Source organism: Nerophis ophidion, linkage group LG20, assembly GCF_033978795.1.
Source record: "Nerophis ophidion isolate RoL-2023_Sa linkage group LG20, RoL_Noph_v1.0, whole genome shotgun sequence".
In the NCBI taxonomy this organism is placed as follows: Eukaryota; Metazoa; Chordata; class Actinopteri; order Syngnathiformes; family Syngnathidae; genus Nerophis; species Nerophis ophidion.
Window position 1 is genome coordinate 30,251,689 of NC_084630.1, and position 21,663 is coordinate 30,273,351.

General features: G+C 41.1%; 2 protein-coding genes across 3 annotated transcripts; one reads left to right on the forward strand and one right to left on the reverse strand.

Moving 5' to 3' along the window:
• Positions 1-1,212: 1,212 nt before the first annotated feature.
• LOC133538600 (calcium homeostasis modulator protein 1) lies at positions 1,213-10,517 on the reverse strand. Its single transcript, XM_061880255.1, has 3 exons — positions 10,437-10,517; positions 8,295-8,862; positions 1,213-2,232 (listed from the first exon to the last, which is right to left on the reverse strand). The coding sequence occupies exons 2-3, from the start codon at positions 8,838-8,840 to the stop codon at positions 1,726-1,728; spliced, it is 1,053 nt and encodes a 350-aa protein (XP_061736239.1). The 5' UTR covers positions 8,841-8,862; positions 10,437-10,517; the 3' UTR covers positions 1,213-1,725.
• A 5,246-nt stretch (positions 10,518-15,763) lies between these two features.
• On the forward strand, positions 15,764-19,972 carry LOC133538989 (inositol 1,4,5-trisphosphate receptor-interacting protein). 2 transcript variants are annotated; one of them, XM_061880963.1, is made up of 2 exons: positions 15,764-15,906; positions 16,002-19,972. In XM_061880963.1, the coding sequence occupies exon 2, from the start codon at positions 16,031-16,033 to the stop codon at positions 17,690-17,692; it is 1,662 nt and encodes a 553-aa protein (XP_061736947.1). In that variant the 5' UTR covers positions 15,764-15,906; positions 16,002-16,030; the 3' UTR covers positions 17,693-19,972. The 2 variants fall into 2 exon arrangements, with proteins under 2 accessions (XP_061736947.1, XP_061736946.1); XM_061880962.1 differs by having other exon boundaries at positions 15,765-15,906; positions 16,028-19,972.
• Positions 19,973-21,663: the final 1,691 nt, after the last annotated feature.

The following is a 21,663-nucleotide window of genomic DNA, read 5'->3' on the forward strand; positions in this document are numbered from 1 at the left end:
GAAAGTAAGCGCAGTTGGAGCAAATGAAGTAGCCATGGTGACAAATACAAACAAGGAAGTGCTCAAACAAAGGGATCGGCAGAGTCCAGAAATAACCTAAACACAAAAAGAGACTCAAACATAGGCTCAAGATGTGATCCGGAACCGGATCACAACAGTACATGAATTAAAAAAATGTTCACAGGGGCTACATCACTGAAAAAAGGTTGAGAACCACTGACATACATCTTAGCATTCCCGACCCCCTTTCCCGCCTTAATATGCTCTCTATTGCATTGGCCATGCAGACACTGTCAGAATCAGAATCAGAAATACTTTACTAATCCCCAAGGGGAAATTTAGAATTTCCGCACAATCCCATTGAAGAGCAGACAAACATTACAGGGAGACAGAACAGGATCGCTAACGGGCATGCCAACTTCTGGCTGCTCTTACAGAAAAAGGTGGGAAACCGGTAAACATAAAAATATTTAATTGTTGATATAAATAGTCATATATTAAAATTTTTGAGCACATAATGACAAAACTAAAGGTCGGCAATTGAAGTTTTGAATGCGCTTTTATTTTGAAGGTTTCGCCCTCGATGTTTCAGCCACTGGCAGCAAAAAAAATGTACTTGATTTTTTTAATGTAATATTGCATGGTGAAAACAAGCATTAACTTTGTATATAGTGCTCATTAGTTTATCTAGATGCACTTAAGAAAAAGTCCACTTATGTATGCGAGAGGAGAATAGAGAGGCGCAATCCAGGATTAAGATGCATTTTTAATGTAACATGTTTTTAAAAACAATAATTCACAACATAAATGATTTCCTGTGTTCTAAGTCCACATTTGTGAAGTTCCAACCACTTCATGTGGTCTGGGATTGATCAGATCAAAGTTTGTTTGTGACGAACCCCAAGATGCAGAGACGGAGGCAAACATTGAACAGGAAAACATGGTTTTAAATATTAGAACAAGAACAAACCAAAGGAGTACAACCAAAAGCGCGCACGAGACAAACTAAGGGAGCTAGCATGGGAGCTAGAAAAAAAAAGGAGCTTAATATGGAAGCTAGCAAAAAAAAAAAAGGGTGTAGCGTGGAAGCTAGCGGGTAGCGAGCAGGAAAACAAAAGTCGTAACGTGTAGTACAAAACAAACTGGAAGCAGGGAACAAAGAACAGTAAGTTACAAACATCTAACGGATCTAGCTTACCGCTACGCCACAAATACAAGGCACGGCACGACACGACAGGAGCGACAAGAGCGACATGGACAAGACAGGAGCGACACGACAATAATCCAGCACTAACTGGATGGGAAGACAGGTCTAAAATAGGAGCGGGCTGATTGACACCAGGTGTGGCCAGGTGCCAATCAGCCGCATCTGAGGGGAAACAGCGCACAAGGAGAAAAAACAGGAAACAGACAAAATAGGAGCGCTGACAGGAACTAAAGACAAGAAATACTAAACACACAGAGGAAAAACTAAAACAAACTGTCAGGGGCAAGGCTGACGGATCAAGTTTTATTAGTACACTCCTTAATTGATTAATCAAAGCAACAGAATATAAATCTAGACTTTTTTTTGGAATCGATGTATCTGAAAAAATCTAATGCATATTATCATATTCAACAGGAGCAAATTGAATGTTGAAATCTTCGAAATGTGTAAAAAAGAAAGGAAATGCAACATATTTCTCCAAATATTTTCCGAAAAGCAGTTGTTTTGTTCCTTTGCTGTCAGACTTTACTGTAGTACACCGCCCATTCCTTTTTCTCCACATTAAGGGTGTGGCTGTTTGCAAAGCCGTTTATTGTTCCGTTCCCGTTCAGTTTGTCTTGGTTTTCCCCATTCATTTGTTCCGTCCTCAGTGCAAGAGCTGGTTTGCAGGTGTGCCAGTTCCACAAAGCTTTATTCATGTCATCCTGCGCCCTTATACCCAGGAGTTTCTCTTCACCGTCCCCCTTCTTGTCCTCGTCTTCGTAGTCGCCGTCACACTTGCCGGGGCGATGGCCGTGGAAGCTTCGCATCTCTCCGCTGATGTTCTCAAAGTACTGATGGATGCAAACCTTGGCGAAGCTCTTGGCGTGCTCCTTACAGGTTTCGTCGAACATCTTACGCTCGATGTCGATGTAGTGGGACCAGTATTTGGTTTTGAGAAAAGCGGCCTGAGTGAAGCACGGTCGGATGGCGCGGATCAAGAAGGCCGTGAAGGTTATCATCAGCAAAAACATCCAGCCACAAGCCTGGGAAATATAGACAATTAAACACATCTGAAGGCAATAAATTGTCTTCATCTGATCAAAGAGCTAAATAAGAGAGTGGGTGTTTTGAAAGGATGAAAATAGTTCCGTGGATAATACATTTGGTTTGTTAATATTAAGCCAATAAAAAGCCGCAATGAGCTCAAAGTTAGCTTTAGATATGCTTGTCATGTGTTATACTTAAAGGTCTACTAAAACCCACTACTACCCACCACGCAGTCTGATAGTTTATATATCAATGATGAAATATTAACATTGCAACACATGCCAATACGGCCTTTTTAGTTTACTAAATTGCAATTTTAAATTTCCCGCGAGGAATCCTGTTGAAAACGTTGCGGAACGATGACGCTTATGTTGACGCGTGCTTGTGACGTTATTGGTTGGAGCGGACATGTTCTCCCAGCACCACTCACAGCTAAAAGTACTCTGTTTTTATCGCATCATTACACAGTATTTTGGACCTCTATGTTGCTGAATCTTTTGCAATTTGTTCAATTAATAATGGAGACTATAAAGAACAATGGTGTTGGTGGAAAGCGGTGGATTGCAGCTGCCTTTAGCAACCAAAACACAGCCGGTGTTTCTTTGTTTGTTGTGAAGCTTTAGAAAACATGTTTCTCTACCACATGTCAACCAGCAAGTTTTTGGATGAGAAAATTGTGATATTAAGTCGTCTTTTTGCGTCCTCCTGCAGCAGATGTCAAAAAGGCAGCTGTGATCTTGGCTCCTCCATTGGCTTCTCTCAGAGTCACTGGTGGTCACCGCAGCCCTCTGACTTACAGGTATGACTTTATAATCTCACTAAAACACTATTAACACAATAAGCAGATAAGGGATTTTCCAGAATTATCCTGGTAAATGTGTCTAATAACATCTGAATCGCTTCCACTGCTGTCGCCTTTTCTTTCATTTTTTTTTTTAGTGCTTCACTCTAACTTTCCTCATCCACGAATCTTTCATCCTCGCTCAAATTAACGGGGAAATTGTCGCTTTCTCGGTCCGAATCGCTCTTGCTGCTGGTGGCTATGCTTATAAACATTGTGAGGATATGAGGAGCCCTACAACCCGTGACGTAATGCGCACATCGTCTGCTACTCCCGGTACGGACAAGGCATTTTTATTAGCGACCAAAAGTTGCAAACTTTATCGTCGATGTTCTCTACTAAATCCTTTCAGCAAAAATATGGCAATATCGCGAAATGATCAAGTATGACACATAGAGCGGACCTGCTATCACCGTTTAAATAAGAAAATCTAATTTCAGTATGCCTTTAATGACAATTTTTTTTTAATGATGATTTTAATTTAGGCAACACGGTGTAACAGCGGTTACTGCATGTGCCTCACAATACGAAGGTCCTGAGTAGTCCTTGGTTCAATCCCGGGCTCGGGATCTTTCTGTGTGGAGTTTGCATGTCCTCCCTATGGGTTCCCTCCGGGTACTCCGGCTTCCTCCCACCTCCAAAGACATGCACCTGGGGATAGGTTGATTGGCAACACTAAATTGGCCCTAGTGTGTGAATGTGAATCTGAATGTTGTCTGTCTATCTGTGTTGGCCCTGATATGAGGCGTGACTTGTCCAGGGTGTACAACGCCTTCCGCCCGAATGCAGCGGAGATAGGCTCCAGCATCCCCCGCGACCCCAAATGGGACGAGCGGTAGAAAATGGACCTGTTTGTCTTGGGAGACCCTACCAGGGGGCATGAAAGCCCCCAGACAACATAGCTCCTAGGATCATTGGGACACGCAAACTCCTCTACCACGGTAAGGTAGCAGCTCAGAGAGGAGGGAGACCCTGCCCCAAGTGGAGGAGTTCAAGTACCTAGGAGTCTTGTTCACGAGTGGGGGAAGAGTGGATCGTGAGATCGACAGGCGGATCGGTGCGGCGTCTTCAGTAATGCGGACGTTGTATCGATCCGTTGTGGTGAAGAAGGAGCTGAGCCGGAAGGCAAAGCTCTCAATTTACCGGTCGATCTACGTTCCCATCCTCACCTATGGTCATGAGCTTTGGGTCATGACCGAAAGGATAAGATCACGGGTACAAGCGGCCGAAATGAGTTTCCTCCGCCGGGTGGCGGGGCTCTCCCTTAGAGATAGGGTGAGAAGCTCTGCCATCCGGGAGGAGCTCAACGTAAAGCCGCTGCTCCTCCACATCGAGAGGAGCCAGATGAGGTGGTTCGGGCATCTGGTCAGGATGCCACCCGAACGCCTCCCTAGGGATGTGTTTAGGGCACGTCCAGCTGGTAGGAGGCCACGGGGAAGACCCAGGACACGTTGGGAAGACTATGTCTCCCGGCTGGCCTGGGAACGCCTCGGGATCCCCCGGGAAGAGCTAGACGAAGTGGCTGGAGATAGGGAAGTCTGGGCTTCCCTGCTTAGGCTGCTGCCCCCGCGACCCGACCTCGGATAAGCGGAAGATGATGGATGGATGGATGGATGGATGGTAGAAAATGGATGAATGGATGGATTTTAATCTACATTAAAAAATATATATCAATGGTTCCACCTCAGAAAACCTTTGGTACCACCATAATGACCAACATTAAAATATAGTAACATAGTAGGCCTTAATATTCATTAAAAACAAGGCATATGTTTTATATGACAAATACATTTAATATTTTGGGCCAATTAATTACAACCAGTTTGAACAGTAACACTGTGTTAGAATATTTGATCAAGTGATTCTTCGGCGTCCCACTAGATAGAGCCTGCCTACCACAGTTTAAAAATCATTAGTCTAGATCAGTGGTTCTCAATCTTTTTTTCAGTGATGTACCCCCTGTGAACATTTTTTTAATTCAAGTACCCCCTAATCAGAGCAAAGCCATTTTGGTTGAAAAAAAGAGATAAAGAAGTAAAATACAGCACTATGTCATCAGTTTCTGATTTACTAATTTGTATAGCAGTGCAAAATATTCCTCATTTGTAGTGGTCTTTCTTGAACTATTTGGAAAAAAACGAAATAACTAAAAACTTGTTGAAAAATAAACATGTGATTCAATTATAAATAAAGATTTCTACACATAGAAGTAATCATCAACTTAAAGTGCCCTCTTTGGGGATTGTAATAGAGATCCATCTGGATTCATGAACTTAATTCTAAACATTACTTCACAAAAAAAGAAATCTTTAACATCTATATTTATGGAACATGTCCACAAAAAATCTAGTTGTCAACACTGAATATTGCATTGCTGTATTTCTTTTCACGGTTTATGAACTTAGATTTATATTTTGTTGAGTATTATTCAATGAATATATTTATAAAGGATTTTTGAATTGTTGCTGATTTTAGGATATTTAAAAAAAATCTCACGTACCCCTTGGCATACCTTCACGTACCTCCAGGGGTACGCGTACCCCCATTTGAGAACCACTGATCTAGATAACATGTATTGGATATGCTTTGGTGTAAATTTTGGGAGATTTTTGTTCCACAGTCACTTTTATAACCATTTTTTTTGTGTCTGTAAATGGTTTGTGTGTGATTGTCAATGAAACCACCCACAGCACGCCCTCACCAAAAGAATCAGAAAATATCTTTTGAAAATGTACGTGGGTAAATATGTATCTTGAAGACAAACGTTGCTGCTGTTTTGTTTTTGATCACAGTCGGAAAAAAAAAAAAATCATCAAGAATGAATTGCTTGGACTCAAAATGACGGCCCGTCCATTGAATAAGCGTGGTGGTCCAGCCAGTGTCTGTTCTCAAGGCGCCAATTACCCTTTCTCAAAGAAAAATGCCCTATGCATTTGTTGTTTTCGGCATTATGAACCGTTTTAAATTGCAAAAAGGATAAATGTTTCTTCAGAGTTCCTCAAGAGGTAATCAAGAAGAGTGGAAGAGTGCAACATATGAAAGACGGCAACAAAAGTACCACTCACTCCAGTCCGAAGGAGCAGTCGAAGAATGTATTCATTTGCAGTGTTTGTTTGATATGCATGTTTGAGATATATGTTTGATATCGAGATGCACGTTGTGTAATTCATAACTAAAAACAGAGTACAGTGGTTTGCAAATCCTCAATTCATATTCAATTGAATAGACTGCAAAGACAGAATATTTAATGTTCAAACTGAGAGCTGTATTTTTTTTTTGTGCAAATAATCATTAGCTTACAATTTTATGGCAGCAACACATTGTAAAAAAAGTTGGCATGAGGGCTTTTTTACCACTGTGTTACATGGCCTTTCCTTTTAACAACACTCAATAAATGTTTGGGAACTGAGGAGACCAATTTTTGAAGCTTTTTAGGTGGAATTCTTTCCCATTCTTGCTTGATGTACAGCTTAAGTTGTTCAACAGTCCGGGGTCTCCGTTGTGGTATTTTAGGCTTCGTATTGCGGCACACATTTTCAATGGGAGACAGGTCTGGACTACAGGCCGGCCAGTCTAGTACCCGCACTCTTTTACTATGAGGCCACGCTGTTGCAACACATGGCTTGGCATTGTCTTGCTGAAAAAAGCAGGGGCGTCCATGATAATTTTGCTTAAATGGCAACATATGTTGCTCCAAAACCTGTATGTACCTTTCAGCATTAATGGTGCCTTCACAGATGTGTAAGTTATGCATTCCTTGGGCACTAATACACCACCCTACCATCACAGATGCTGGCTTTTGAACTTTGCGCCTATAACAATGATTATTTTCCTCTTTGTGTAAACAACGTCCACAGTTTCCAAAAACAATTTGAAATGTGGACTCGTCAGACCACAGAACCCTTTTCCACTTTGCATCAGTCCATCTTATATGAGCTCAGGCTCAGTGAAGCCGGTGGTGTTTCTGGGTGTTGTTGATAGTACAGTTTTAACTTGCACTTCCAGATGTAGCGACAAACTGTAGTTGCTGACAGTGGTTTTTTGAAGTGTTTCTGAGCCCATGTGCTAATATCCTTTACAAAATGATTTCGTTTTTTGATGCAGTACCGCCTGAGAGATCGAAAGTCACAGGCATTCAATGTTGGTTTTCAGCCTTGCTGTTTACGTGCAGTGTTTTCTCCAGATTCTCTGAACCTTTTGATGATATTACGGACCGCAGATGGTGAAATCCCTAAATTTCTTGCAATATCTCATTGAGAAATGTTGTCCTTAAATTGTTTGACATTTTGCTCATGCATTTGTTCACAAAGTGATGACCCTCGCACCATCCTTGTTTGTGAATGACTGAGCATTTCTTGGAAGCTGCTGTTAAACCCAATCATGGCACCCACCTGTTCCCAATCAGCCTGTTCACCTGTGGGATGTTCCACATAAGTGATTGATGAGCATTCCTCAACTTTGTCAGTCTTTATTTGCAACTTGTGCCAGCTTTTTTGAAACATGTTGCAGGCTTCAAATTCCAAATGAGCTAATATTTGCAACAAAAAAAAAAGTTCCTGTTTGAACGTTAAATATCTTGTCTTTGCAGTCTACTCAAGGTTGAAAAGGATAAGCAAATGATTGTATCCTGTTTTTATTTACGAGTTACACAATGTGCCAACTTCACTGGTTTTGGGTTTTGTTTTATTATTTATTGAGTTCATTTTAATTCATTTTTCAGTGTCAAATCGAGTTGGTCAAAAAATGTTTATAGTTTGAAAAAGGATAGAATTTGAAATGTTAGGCTAATTGAAGCTCTTTAAATCTTTAAAGACTAGGTTGAAATCAGTTATTTGTTGTGTTAAGTTTGAAGTTGAACCATGTTTCTTTCGGCTTGTTTGTTTTCTCTAATGTTAATGGGGATACAATGTTATGCAGAGGTGTGCTTAAAACAATTTTATAGTCAAATGATAGCATTTATAGTCGTGTCGGAGAGTGGGGAGGGAGCAAAATGTATCAGAAAATATTTGAGAAGCACTGCCTCAATTGGAGATCCTATATTGTAAATAGTTGTGTGTGAATAGTTGTTTATTTACGTGTACCCTGTGATTGGCTGGAGACCAGGCGAGGGTGAACCCAGCTTCTTGCCCAAAGTCACCTGGTATAGGCTCTGTCTACAAAATGCTGTGACCTAACAACGTCTGCAAAGAAACATGAAGCATAAGAAGATAAGACCACCTGTGATATGCATTTGATGTACCGTGACGCCGCCACTCGTATTTCTTGATGCTCAAACAAATCCTTGCAGGGGATCTTTGCCAGGAGTTTCATCTTCTCAGTCTCGGGCATCCCTTTGATGAGACTGTAATTCCCAAACCTCTCAATATCCAAATTGATGCTGAAAGCGCAGAGGAAGCTCTTGCCGTCCATGAGAGTGACCGACACCCAGACTGCAGGCGCAATCAAAGACCTCTGCGTGATGGAACACAACATGTAGCGGAGGATGGACGGATCCTTCTCCCGTTTCCCCGTCGGCCTTCGCCACTCCTCGGCCAGCACAGACACGTTATTGTTCAACACAAAGCCCAATAAGAAGAACCATATAGGAGGGACGATGAGCAGACCAATGCCGTAGCTGTGGTTGTATTCGGGCATGCAGGGGCAGCTGAACTCGAAAGCAGAATACATCTGAGCACTGGCCAGAGCCATGATTCCACAGATCCCGTTCATGAAAGATTCCTGGTTGGACTGGAGGAACTGGAACATCATACGGAATTTATCCATCTCTTCTCAGGCCTTTAGATATCTGTCAAAAGAAGGACATCGGGGTGTTTAATTGATTGGAACACAATGGTCTCAGCTAGAGATGTCCGATAATGGCTTTTTTGCCGATATCCGATAGTCCGATATTGTCCAACTCTTGTAGTGGAATTTCTGATCTTTATACCATATTTTGTGTCTGTTTTAGTGTAAAAAAAAAAGTCTGTCTAAAAGCCTCTGAATCACTGAAAGAGCATATGTAGGTGAAAGTTGAACTTGTGGTCGGGCTAACCATTCTACAAAATATTTTGATTGTATATTATTACTAAGGGATTCAAGGACGTTTCAAGCAAACAAGTCCAAAACAACGGGACCTTAACATATGAGGAAAACATATAAAAGGCCAGTAGACCAATATTATGTTATGATTTTGCTTGATTCTGGATCCTCTGGAGGACGTTGTCTGTTTGCATGGGCAATTCAATCCAACCTGTACTTTTTGATTATGTGTAAATAAAACTTTTGTACTAAAACCACTTTGTTTGCTGTTTTAGCTTGGGACCATCCGTTAGGACTTTATCGCTGAATGAGATACCCAGAATGTACATGCAAATAAAGAATGTGGGATTTACAATACTAACTATGAACGATAAAACACTGAATATTGACAACATACGAACGTCACACACCCTCTCCATCAACATATTTTACAATTAAACGAAACACAACAAAAATGCAACAAACACAGTGAAATATGAACACTAAGGGTTAAAAAAAAACCCACCTACAATCTGATATAGCTGATACATCACTAAGCTTTAGAACTTTGTTGTAAAAATCTCCTTCCACGTTTGTCCCTCACACCCGCATTTCAGGCTGGCTGCTCTGGAAACACTCTGTGGAAACGCTCCCCACCCACACTACTTGGTACCTCGTCTCAGCTGCTGTGACTTACATTATCATAGTAACTAATTAGATTACCATAGTAACTAATTAAGTTACCATAGTAACCAGTATATCAATCAATCAATGTTTACTTATATAGCCCTAAATCACTAGTGTCTCAAAGGGCTGCACAAACCTTTAACATCATGCAAAAGGGCAGGTTCCAAATGTCGAAATACTTTGTATAGTTCAAGACCTACGGTCATTTGAAAACATGACTGCACATCATAATGGCAACTACAGTTTCCATCTTAAAGATCTAAAAAAAATTATTTGGGAAAATCCGGCTGGCCAGATTGAAAAACTTAAAGGGCCGCATGTGGCCCCCGGGCCTTAATTTTCCCAGATCTAGCATAACCCATACAATGTGTTCTTTGACTACATATTCAGTTTATAATTGTCCAAAATTTGTTACACAGTAACTATTAAGCATTAAACTATTTTGCACCAGGTGACTTCTCACGGCTGTTTCCTACAGGATTAGAGATACTTTACAACACAGCAGAAATGTTCTTAATAAGGATTTTCAGCTGACTAATAAATTGACACCAACCCTTGATAAGTGTTACCATATGCTCTTAAAGTACCGGCTTAGTCAAAGCCAGCTTGTATACAGACAGCCTGCTGTTAGTGGATAAATATTGATCAAAGTGTAGGACAAATAGCAACACTTACTCGATTGAAACGGACAGCTCGCACATTGAAATCGATCCTTTTCAAGTAATTTGCTGTTCTTTTGTTGTGGTCTTCCCATCGCATGTCAGACTGACTGAAAGGTGTTTCTCTGAGCCTCTGTGGGGATTCTCACAGCCAATCACAAGCTTTGTCATTACATCCTGCCTCTCATAGGCACCTGTGCATGCAAAATATTCTCATTCATCACCTGTGACTTTTGCCAAAGACGATAAAACCAATGCTGAATCGCAAAAATACACGTTTTAAGTGTTTTTTAAAAAACTTTTCTGAAGGTTGTATGTTTGTGTTTGGAGTGAACCGATTGAGACATGCAAAGTGCATTCAAATGTGTTTGTTTGAATATGTAAACATTTACATACCAGCTAGATAATGCCTGATTTCTTGAAAATACACATAATCATTGTTGACACTGTTTCTCGGTATTAATAAAAACATTGGATCTCGATTGTACCTCGAGTAGAAGGGCTCTTACACCAAGTGGGTGCTATTCACATTCCAAGGAAATCAATGTATAAATACATGATGCAATTAACTGTGAAGTACATTTTAAGCAAAGTATCTTGTAGATCAAACCCACGAACAGGCTTTATCCGGCCCGCGGGATGAGTTTGCTAATTATAAAAATTTGACAAAATCTCCATCCATCCATCTTCTTCCGCTTATCTGAGGTCGGGTCGCAGGGGCAGCAGCCAAAGCAGGGAAGCCCATAATTTCTTCTCCCCAGTCACTTCGTCCAGCTCTTCCCGGGGGATCCCGAGGCGTTCCCAGGCCAGCCGGGAGACATAGTCACTGTCCTGGGTCTTCCCTGTGGCCTCCTACTTGTTGGACGTGCCCTAAACACCTCCCACGTGTTGGCATCCTGAGCAGATGCCCGAACCACCTCATCTGGCTCCTCTCGATGTGGAGGCGCAGCGGCTTTACTTTGAGTTCCTCCCGGATGGCAGAGCTTCTCACCCTATCTCTAAGGGAGAGCCCCACCACCCGGCGGAGGAAACTCATTTCGGCCGCTTGTACCCGTGATCTTGTCCTTTTGGTCATAACCCAAAGCTCATGACCATAGGTGAGGATGGGAACGTAGATCGACCGGTAAATTGAGAGCTTTGCCTTCCGGCTCAGCTCCTTCTTCACCACAACGGATCGATACAGCGTCCACATAACTGAATACGCCGCACCAATCCACCTGTCGATCTCACCATCCACTCTTCCCTCACTTGTGACGAGACTCCTAGGTACTTGAACTCCTCCACTTGGGGCAGAATCTCCTCTCCAACCCAGAGATGGCACTCCACCCTTTTCCGGGCGAGAACCATGGACTCAGACTTGGAGGTGCTGATTCTCATTCCGGCCGCTTCACACTCGGCTGCGAACCGATCCAGTGAGATCTGAAAATCCTGGCCAGATGAAGCCATCAGGACCACATCATCTGCAAAAAGCAGAGACCTATAGCTGCAGCCACCAAATCGGATCCCCTTAACGCCTTGACTGCGCCTAGAAATTCTGTCCGTAAAAGTTATGAACAGAATCGGTGACAAAGGACAGCCTTGGTGGAGTCCAACTCTCACTGGAAACGTGTCCGACTTACTGCCAGCAATGTGGACCAAGCTCTGACACTGATCTTACAGGGAGTGGACTGCCACAATCAGACAGTCCGATACCCCATACTCTCTGAGCACTCCCCACAGGACTTCCCGAGGGACACGGTCGAATGCCTTCTCCAAGTCCACAAAGCACATGTAGACTTGTTGGGCAAACTCCCATGCACCCTTAAGAACCCTGCCGAGAGTATAAAGCTTGACGAAATGTTTTTATGAAAAAAAAAAACGCTGCTCTAAATGTGTCCACTAGATGTCACAAGAGCAATTCGTTGTATCTTTCTACACCAGGGGTCACCAACACGGTGCCCGCGGGCACCAGCTCACCCGTGAGGACCAGATGAGTAGCCCGCTGGCCTGTTCTAAAAATAGCTCAAATAGCAGCACTTACCAGTGAGCTGCCTCTATTTTTAAATGGTTTTGTATTTACTAGCAAGCTTGCTTAGCTCGACAAATTTAATTCTAAGAGAGACAAAACTCAAATAGAATTTGAAAATCCAAGAAAATATTTCAAAGACTAGGTCTTCACTTGTTTAAATAAATCCATTTATTTTTTTTACTTTGCTTCTTATAACTTTCAGAAAGAAAATTTTAGAGAAAAAAAACAACCTTAAAAATGATTTTAGGATTTTTAAACACATAAATGGGTTGTACTTGTATAGCGCTTTTCTACCTTCAAGGTACTCAAAGCGCTTTGACACTAGTTCTACATTTACCCATTCACACACACATTCACACACTGATGGAGGGAGCTGCCATGCAAGGCGCCAACCAGCACCCATCAGGAGCAAGGGTGAAGTGTCGTGCTCAGGACACAACGGACGTGACGAGGTTGGTACTAGGTGGGATTTTGAACCAGTGACCCTCGGGTTGCGGACGGCCACTCTCCCACTGCGCCACGCCGTCCCTAAACCTTTTTACCTTTTAAATTCCATCCTCTTCTTTCCTGACAATTTAAATAAATGTTTAAGTAAATTTATTTTTCTTATTGTAAAGAATAATAAATAAATTTGATTAAATTCTTCATTTTAGCTTCTGTTTTTTTGATGAAGAATATTTGTGAAATATTTCTCCAAACTTATTATGATTCAAATTCAAAAAAAATATTCTGGCAAATCTAGAAAATCTGTAGAATCAAATTTAAATCTTATTTCAAAGTCTTTTGAATTTATTTTTAAATTTTTGTTTTGGTAAAATCTAGAAGAAATAATGATTTTTCTTTGTTAGAAATATAGCTTGGTCCAATTTGTTATATATTCTGTTTCTATATATATTTATTGTGAAAAATCATTAAGATGATTAGTGTTTCCACAAAGATAAATATTATTAATTATTAACAATAACAGAGTTAAAGGTAAGTTGAGCAAATTGGCTATTTCTGGCAATTTATTTAAGTGTGTATCAAACTAGTAGCCCTTCGCATTAATCAGTACGCAAGAAGTAGCTCTTGGTTTCAAAAAGGTTGGTGACCCCTGTTCTAGATGATGCTACATATGGAAAAAAAATAAACCTCATTATGTTAGTTCACCAGTCGAGAAAAATGAGCAAACTACATAAATAACATCCTGTAATTTTTGATTTTGATATCATTTTTTTTATCTTGATAGACTGAAAATTAACACCAATGAGTTGACTGATAAACATTATCACATCATTTATTCAGAAAGTAGCAATAATGACAAATAAAGATAGAATCCTATTAATCGCAACATTTACATTTTCAGAATGTGCTTGTTCTATTTTTAAACAAAAACTATAATCTGAAGTTGTCTCTATTTTTAAGAGACCAGACCGGCCCACTTGGGAGTAGATTTTTCTCCATTTGACAACCCTGCTGTTGATTGATTGGATTGCAATACAATTTAAAAAATAATTGAACAACCTTGAACACTGGAATTATAGCATTTATTGCCAGTTCCTACTTCCTAAAATTAGACGTTACCATAAATAAAATCATTTAAATCCTTCAGAAATATTCATACTTAAGTTATGTCCGTGGGTTTTCACATAATCCTGGTATTCTTTTTTTTCTCCACTAATATTTTTACAACACAACAAACAATTCAAATACATAAGCATCTCCAATACAACATCTTCATCAGCAAAAAAAACTACTCTATAATATTAAATGACAACTAAAAAGAATAATGGTGTGTGAAAAGTAGCAGTAGCAAAGCTCATATTGTCTTGCCTCATCACTCAGATCATTGGATTTTTAACCATCGTTGCAATTGATAATCACCTAAGAATTGACAATATTAAGTATGTTAACAGAATGCATAAATTAAATTTTACTGCGATGAGGTGGCGACTTGTCCAGGGTGTACCCCGCCTTCCGCCCGATTGTAGCTGAGATAGGCGCCAGCGCCCCCGCGACCCCAAAAGGGAATAAGCGGTAGAAAATGGATGGATGGATGGAGGTGGCGACTTGTCCAGGGTGTACCTCGCTTTCCACCTGATTGTATCTGAGATAGGCACCAGCGCCCCCCGCGACCCCAAAGGGAATACATGGTAGATAATGGATGGATATATTTAATTCTATTCACATATAACGCATCCAAAAAGTATTCATAGCGCTTCACGTTTTCCACATTTTAAGTTGCAGCCTTATTCCAAGATGGAATCAATTCTCTTTTGTCCTCAAAATTCTACACACAATACCCAATAATGACAATGTGATTTTTTTCAATTTGGCAGATTTATTGAAAATAAAGAAAAAACAAAAAAACAATTGTAATAAAAATTATAAAATGTATTTTTTCTCATTGTCTGAGAGTCTTTTAGGTGCATTTTGACAATTCTTTTCACTAAGATAGGGCTTCCGTCTGGCCCCCCTATACCATGCAGGCCTGGTTGGTGGATTGTTGAAGAGATAGTTTTCCTTCTGGAAGGTTCTCCTCTCTCCACAGAGGAATGTTGTAGCTCTGACAGAGTGACCAGTGGGTCACTCTGTATCCAAAATGGATACATGGATGATACAGCAGAGGATTGTGGGTGAATGTCATGTGGTCAGATGAAACCAAAATAGAACTTTTTGGTATAAACTCAACTCATCGTGTTTGGAGGAAGAAGAATACTGAGTTGCATCCCAAGAACACCAAACCTACTGTGAAGCATGGGGTTGGAAACATCATGCTTTGGGGCTGTTTTTCTGCTAAGGGGACAGGACGATTGATCCGTGTTAAGGAAAGAATCAATGGGGCCATGTATCGTGAGATTTTGAGCCAAAACCTCCTTCCATCAGTGAGAGCTTTGAAGGGTTGACCAAATACTTATTTTCCACCATAATTTACAAATAAATTCTTTGAAATTCCTACAATGTGAATTCTTTGATTTTTTTTTCACATTCTGTCTCTCACAGTTGAAGTGTACCTATGATGAAAATTACAGACCTCTGTCATCATTTTAAGTGGGAGAACTTGCACAATCGGTGGCTGACTAAATACTTTTTTGCCCCACTGTATGTATAATTCACTTGCATTGTTTCCTCCTTTTGTTGTATATATGAATACGTGTATTCTGAAAAATGTGAATTGTTTCACGACTCAAATTGTGTCCATGCAACATTCATTTTTTTAATCTAGTTTGTGTTAACTTTCATGTCAATTGTAACCCTGTGATATCTCATTGACAATACAGTCGGCAGGAAACATGAACAGTGTGCTTGTTGTACTGTATTGCACAGGAACGTGTCACAACTGAACACACCGAGCGGGTGCACAGGAAATAAGTCATTAACCAAAAACAAGTCACATTAAAATAGGAAGTGACTGCAGAGGCCGTGACGGTTTCAGGTTAGTCTCTCGTTTCCGCCTTCAAAACCATCCACAGATGACTGAAAAAGTCCAAAAAAAGAGGTGAACATTTTATTCTTCTATTGGCAATATACTGTAAATATTTCATAAATTATATTATTTGTTGCTTTGCTTGACTGCTTTTCTGCATTTTTCAGGTTTATGCCTTTTGATCCATTCACAGACCATGCAAGGGAATCTTCTGCGAGTGTTTGTCTTTGGCCTTATTGTGTATCCCAGGGACGAGCCTGCGACTGAGGAGCAGGGCGATGTCGTCTTCGAACAGTGTGATGAGAGGACATTCAAGGACTTGCAGACAATGGACAATGAAATTAGACCTGGGAATGAGAAGACCATGAGTACTGATGCCGGGCGGTCTTGGGATATTTCTGCACCTCTTCTTCTGGACCAAAATGTTTCAGGACAAGATGGAACTGACAGTCAGGAGGACTATATGCCAAACACTGACATGCATTGTGAACGTGCAGAATCAAAGGGGAAAATAATCATTCAGTCACACACGTCAGAAGAAGTAGGTTCAAAGATGGTCATTGCTGATTGGGAAGGGGATTATCTCTGGGGCATATTGAATTTATTCTCCTTCATTTCGGTCATAAGCTTTTTTAGGAAATATTTGCGGAATGGATCCAAGACGGCACGAGAAAAAAACATGTTCTCTGCTGCTGAAGTTCTTCTTCCAGACAGCGGCGCTCTTCACAAACTTCACTCTAAAAGTCTTCGGCTTGCATCCCGGAATAAATGGAGGGAGGAGGAATTCCTGGAAGGGTTTTTGGACGACCTGCTGAAATCCATGAGGGCTGCTTGCGATACAGACGCCAGTCTTGTAATTGGAGACTTTCAGATAGTGGACGTCTGTGACGTCATCGTCCCTTTGACTCTTCCTCATCCTTTCACCTTTGATTGTGTGCTCTGCAGAAAGCAGGCAACAGACTTTCACCTCTGCGGGCGGATACAACTAGTGGAAAAGAACGTCCGAAATGGCTGCCTCTGCCAGTCCCCGGATGCAGAGGACATGGTTTGCTTATTGCATGGTGAGAATAAGGAGTCCAAGGCGAAAGCCTGCACAGAAGCTTTCAGTAGTCATTTTTGTGTAAGAAACAGCTCATTCTTGTCAAAGTCTCGGGTGAGCAGATGGTTTCGTAGCATCACAGGTGAGGCTTGGGCAGAGATTTCTCATAAATACAAGTTTGACTTAATTACTCATGCTCCAGGTTCGCTTGTAGTGCGCTTTCAATCAGGCAAGAAGCTTAGATTCAACCTGAGACCTGTGTTCAAGCTGGACTCGGAGTCTTACCTCTACATCCTCCCGTCTTCAAGCACAGTGGATGCAACCTGGACTGTGTCACTGCGCATCTACGAGGATCAACTCTTACGACACGTTTCTCTACATCTCCCGGAGAACTCCTGCCACTTTCAAACTTTAGAAGCCGTTTGTTTCCTCGTCAGGGGACAGGAAACGTTGTCGGGCAGCAGCGCTTTGACAGCCTGGCATTGCAAACTTGCTTTAACGCGTCTGCTTTGCGCCACCAAGCCTGAGCAGTGGAAGTCGGAGTTTGTGGCCGACAGGCTTCGGGACTTACTGGTTTTCCTAGAGAGAAGTCTGCGGGAGAAATTTCTTTGCCATGTTCTTATTGGGAACCCTTTGGCCCAAAATGCCATCGCTCTCCCTGACCAGCTTACGTTTGCTAAGCCTGTGAATCTCTTCCATCCACTTATGGTGAACGAATGTATTTACAGGAATGCACTTACTTTTTTCCAAGAGATGCTGAGAAACGCAAAAATGCAAATACTTGATTATGTAGGAAACTTCGATGATTCTTCCACTTGATAGGGCTGAGCGATACTGGAGAATTTTGGTACCGATCTACAAACCCCGTTTCCATATGAGTTGGGAAATTGTGTTAGATGTAAATGTAAAGGGAATACAATGATTTGCAAATCATTTTCAACCAGTATTCAATTGAATGTGCTACAAAGAAAACATATTTGATGTTCAAACTGATAAACATTTTTTTTTTGCAAATAATCATTAACTTTAGAATTTGATAACAGCAACACGTGACAAAGAAGTTGGGAAAGGTGGCAATAAATACTGATAAAGTTGAGGAATGCTCATCAAACACTTATATGGAACATCCCACAGGTGTGCAGGCTAATTGGGAAGAGGTGGGTCTTTGATGGTATGGAGGTGTATTAGTGTCCAAGGCATGGGCAACTTACACATCTGTGAAGGCACCATTAATGCTGAATGGTCCATACAGGTTTTGGAGCAACATATGTTGTCATCCAAGCAACATTATCATGGACGCCCCTGCTTATTTCAGCAAGACAAGTGTTATAACAGCGTGGCTTCGTAAAAAAAAGAGTGCGGGTACTTTCCTGGCCCGCCTGCAGTCCAGACCTGTCTCCCATCAAAAATGTGTGGCGCATTATGAAGCGTAAAATACGACAGCGGAGACCCCGGACTGTTGAACGACTGAAGCTCTACATAAAACAAGAACTGAGAAAGAACTCCACTTTCAAAGATTCAACAATTAGTTTCCTCAGTTCCCAAACGTTTACTGAGTGCTGTTAAAAGAAAAGGTGATGTAACACAGTGGTGAACATGCCCTTTCCCAACTACTTTGGCACATGTTGCAGCCATGAAATTGTAAGTTAATTATTATTTGCAAAAAAATAATAAAGTTTATGAGTTTGAACATCAAATATGTTGTCTTTGTAGTGCATTCAATTGAATATGGGTTAAAAAGGTTTTGCAAATCATTGTATTCCGTTTATATTTACATCTAACACAATTTCCCAACTCATATGGAAAGGGGGTTTGTAATACCAAGTAAATACAGGGCTGGTATTGCTGATACCGATACTTTTGACTTGAAATGACATGTTTAGGGATGTTTTCAATTAAAGATTTTCATTGTCAAATCAGATTTTTCCCATAGTCGACGACCAGTCGAAGCCACAGCAGTTTTTTTAAAGAGAAAATAAGTAATATGTAGTAGTGTACAGTAGGGTTGTACGGTATACTAGCATTAGTATAGTACTGCGATAATAATGAATCATATTCGGTACTATACCGCCTCTGAAAAGTACCGACCCCCCAAGACCCCTGCGACCCCGTCGTCGTCACGTTGGGTCATTGCTAGTTTACAGGCAGACGAGCATGTTTGGCAGTGCACAATCACAGAGTACTTACAAGCAGACACAGTGTGTAGACAAAAAAGGGGGAACGGACGCATTTTTGGCTTAAAAACTAACGATAAAGGTGAAGTTATAACATTGAAACACCCTCAGGTTAGAGGTGCTTTAAGACATGGCTAGCTAGCTACCAGCTAAAGTCCAACCATAGTCTGAAGTGTTTTAGCTACTTCTAAATCACTAATCCTCCCCTCCATGGCGACAAATAAAGTAAGTTTCTTACATGTATCATCCCTGCAGGACGAGGAATAGCTAAACATGCTTCACTACACACCGTAGCTCACCGGCGTCAAAATGTAACCAAACGCCATTGGTGGATCTACACCTGACATCCACTGTAATGATACCAAGTACAAGAGTGTATCTAGTCGATACTACTTTGATTACGTCTATTTTTTGACAGCACTTCTTTAGTTGTTTTTTAATGCAGATTATGATTATAAACTCAGGAAATATGTCCCTGGACACATGACGACTTTCAATATGACCAATGTATGATCCTGTAACGACTTGATATCGGGTTGATACCCAAATTTGTGGTATCATCCAAAACTAATGTAAAGTATCAAACAACAGAAGAATAAGTGATTATTACATTTAAACAGAAGTGTAGATAAAACATGATAGAAGAGAAAGGAAGCAGATATTAACAGTAAATGAACAAGTCCACTAAGATATAATTTTCTACAACTGGTCCTTAATAATTTTGACAAAATAATAGAATGATAAATGACACAATATGTTACTGCATATGTCAGCAGACTAAATTAGGAGCCTTCGTTTGTTTACTTACTACTAAAAGACAAGTTGTCTAGTATGTTCACTATTTTATTTAAGGACAAACTTGCAATAAGAAACATATGTTTAATGTACCGTAAGATTTTCTGTTTGAATAAAGCCAACAATTACATTTCTTGTGGTCCCCTTTATTTACAGCGACGGCGTGGCGCCGTTGGTAGAGTGGCTGTGCCAGCAACCTGAGGGTTCCTGGTTCAATCCCCAGCTTCTATTAACCTAGTTGTGTCCTTGAGCAAGACACTTCAGCCTTGCTCCTGATTGGTCGTGGTTGGGGCCTTGCATGGCAGCTCCCGCCATCAGTGAGTGAATGTGTGTGTGAATGGGTGAATGTGGAAATAGTGTCAAAGCGCTTTGAGTACCTTGAAGGTAGAAAAGCGCTATACAAGTATAACCCATATATATATATATATATATATGTATATATATATATATATATATATGACTCTCGCTGCTGTGTTGGATCCATTATGGATTGAACTTTCACAGTATTATGTTAGACCCGCTCGACATCCATTGCTTTCCTCCTCTCCAAGGTTCTCATAGTCATCATTGTCACCGATGTCCCACTGGGTGTGAGTTTTCCTTGCCCTTATGTGGGCCTACCGAGGATGTCGTAGTGGTTTGTGCAGCCCTTTGAGACACTAGTGATTTAGGGCTATATAAGTAAACATTGATTGATATATATATATATATATATATATATATATATATATATATTTAGAAAAGTATCAAAATAATACTGGACAACACTAGTGTACAGTGTACTCACTGGTCACTAGAGGCTTAATTTACTAAGATCCAAATACCACACGCTAGATAGTGTGTACTGTAAGTGGGCGTGTTGCATGTGATCTACCAAGACTGCATGTGCAATCGAAAAGTGGTGCTGACCGCCTTATTTAAATGAGGATTTTGCATGCATACGGGACTTGTCCCAAGGAGACGATCATTCACACCTGTGTGCGATGTGTTGAACCTGTGGCACATACACTATATTGCCAAAAGTTTTTGGCCACCTATCCAAATGAGAATCAGGTGTCCTAATCACTTGAACCAATGTATAAAATCAAGCACTTAGGCATGGAGACTGTTTCTACAAACATTTGTGAAAGAATGGGCCACTCTCAGTCATTTCCAGCGTGTGCAACACCTGTGCAACAAATCCAGTCGTGACATTTCCTCGCTCCTAAATATTCCAAAGTTAACTTTATTATAAGAAAAGTGAAGAGTTTGGGAACAACAGCAACTCAGCCACCAAGTGGTAGACCACGTAAACTGACAGAGAGGGGTCAGCCGATGCTGAAGCGCATAGTGCAAAAACTTTCTTCAGTCAGTTGCTACAGAGCTCCAAACTTCATGTGACCTTCCAATTAGCCCACGTACAGTACGCAGAGAGCTTCATGGAATGGGTTTCCATGGCCGAGCAGCTGCAATTAAGTCATACATCACCAAGTCCAATGCAGTGGTATAAGTCACGCTTTTCCATCTGGCAATCTGATGGACCAGTCTGGGTTTGGAGGTTGCCAGGAGAACAGTACATCCATCCATCCATTTTCTACCGCTTATTCCCTTTTGGGTTCGCGGGGGGCGCTGGCGCCTATCTCAGCTACAATCGGGCGGAAGGCGGGGTACACCCTGGACAAGTCGCCACCTCATCGCAGGGCCAACACAGGTAGACAGACAACATTCACACTCACATTCACACACTAGGGCCAATTTAGTGTTGCCAATCAACCTATCCCCAGGTGCATGTCTTTGGAAGTGGGAGGAAGCCGGAGTACCCGGAGGGAACCCACGCATTCA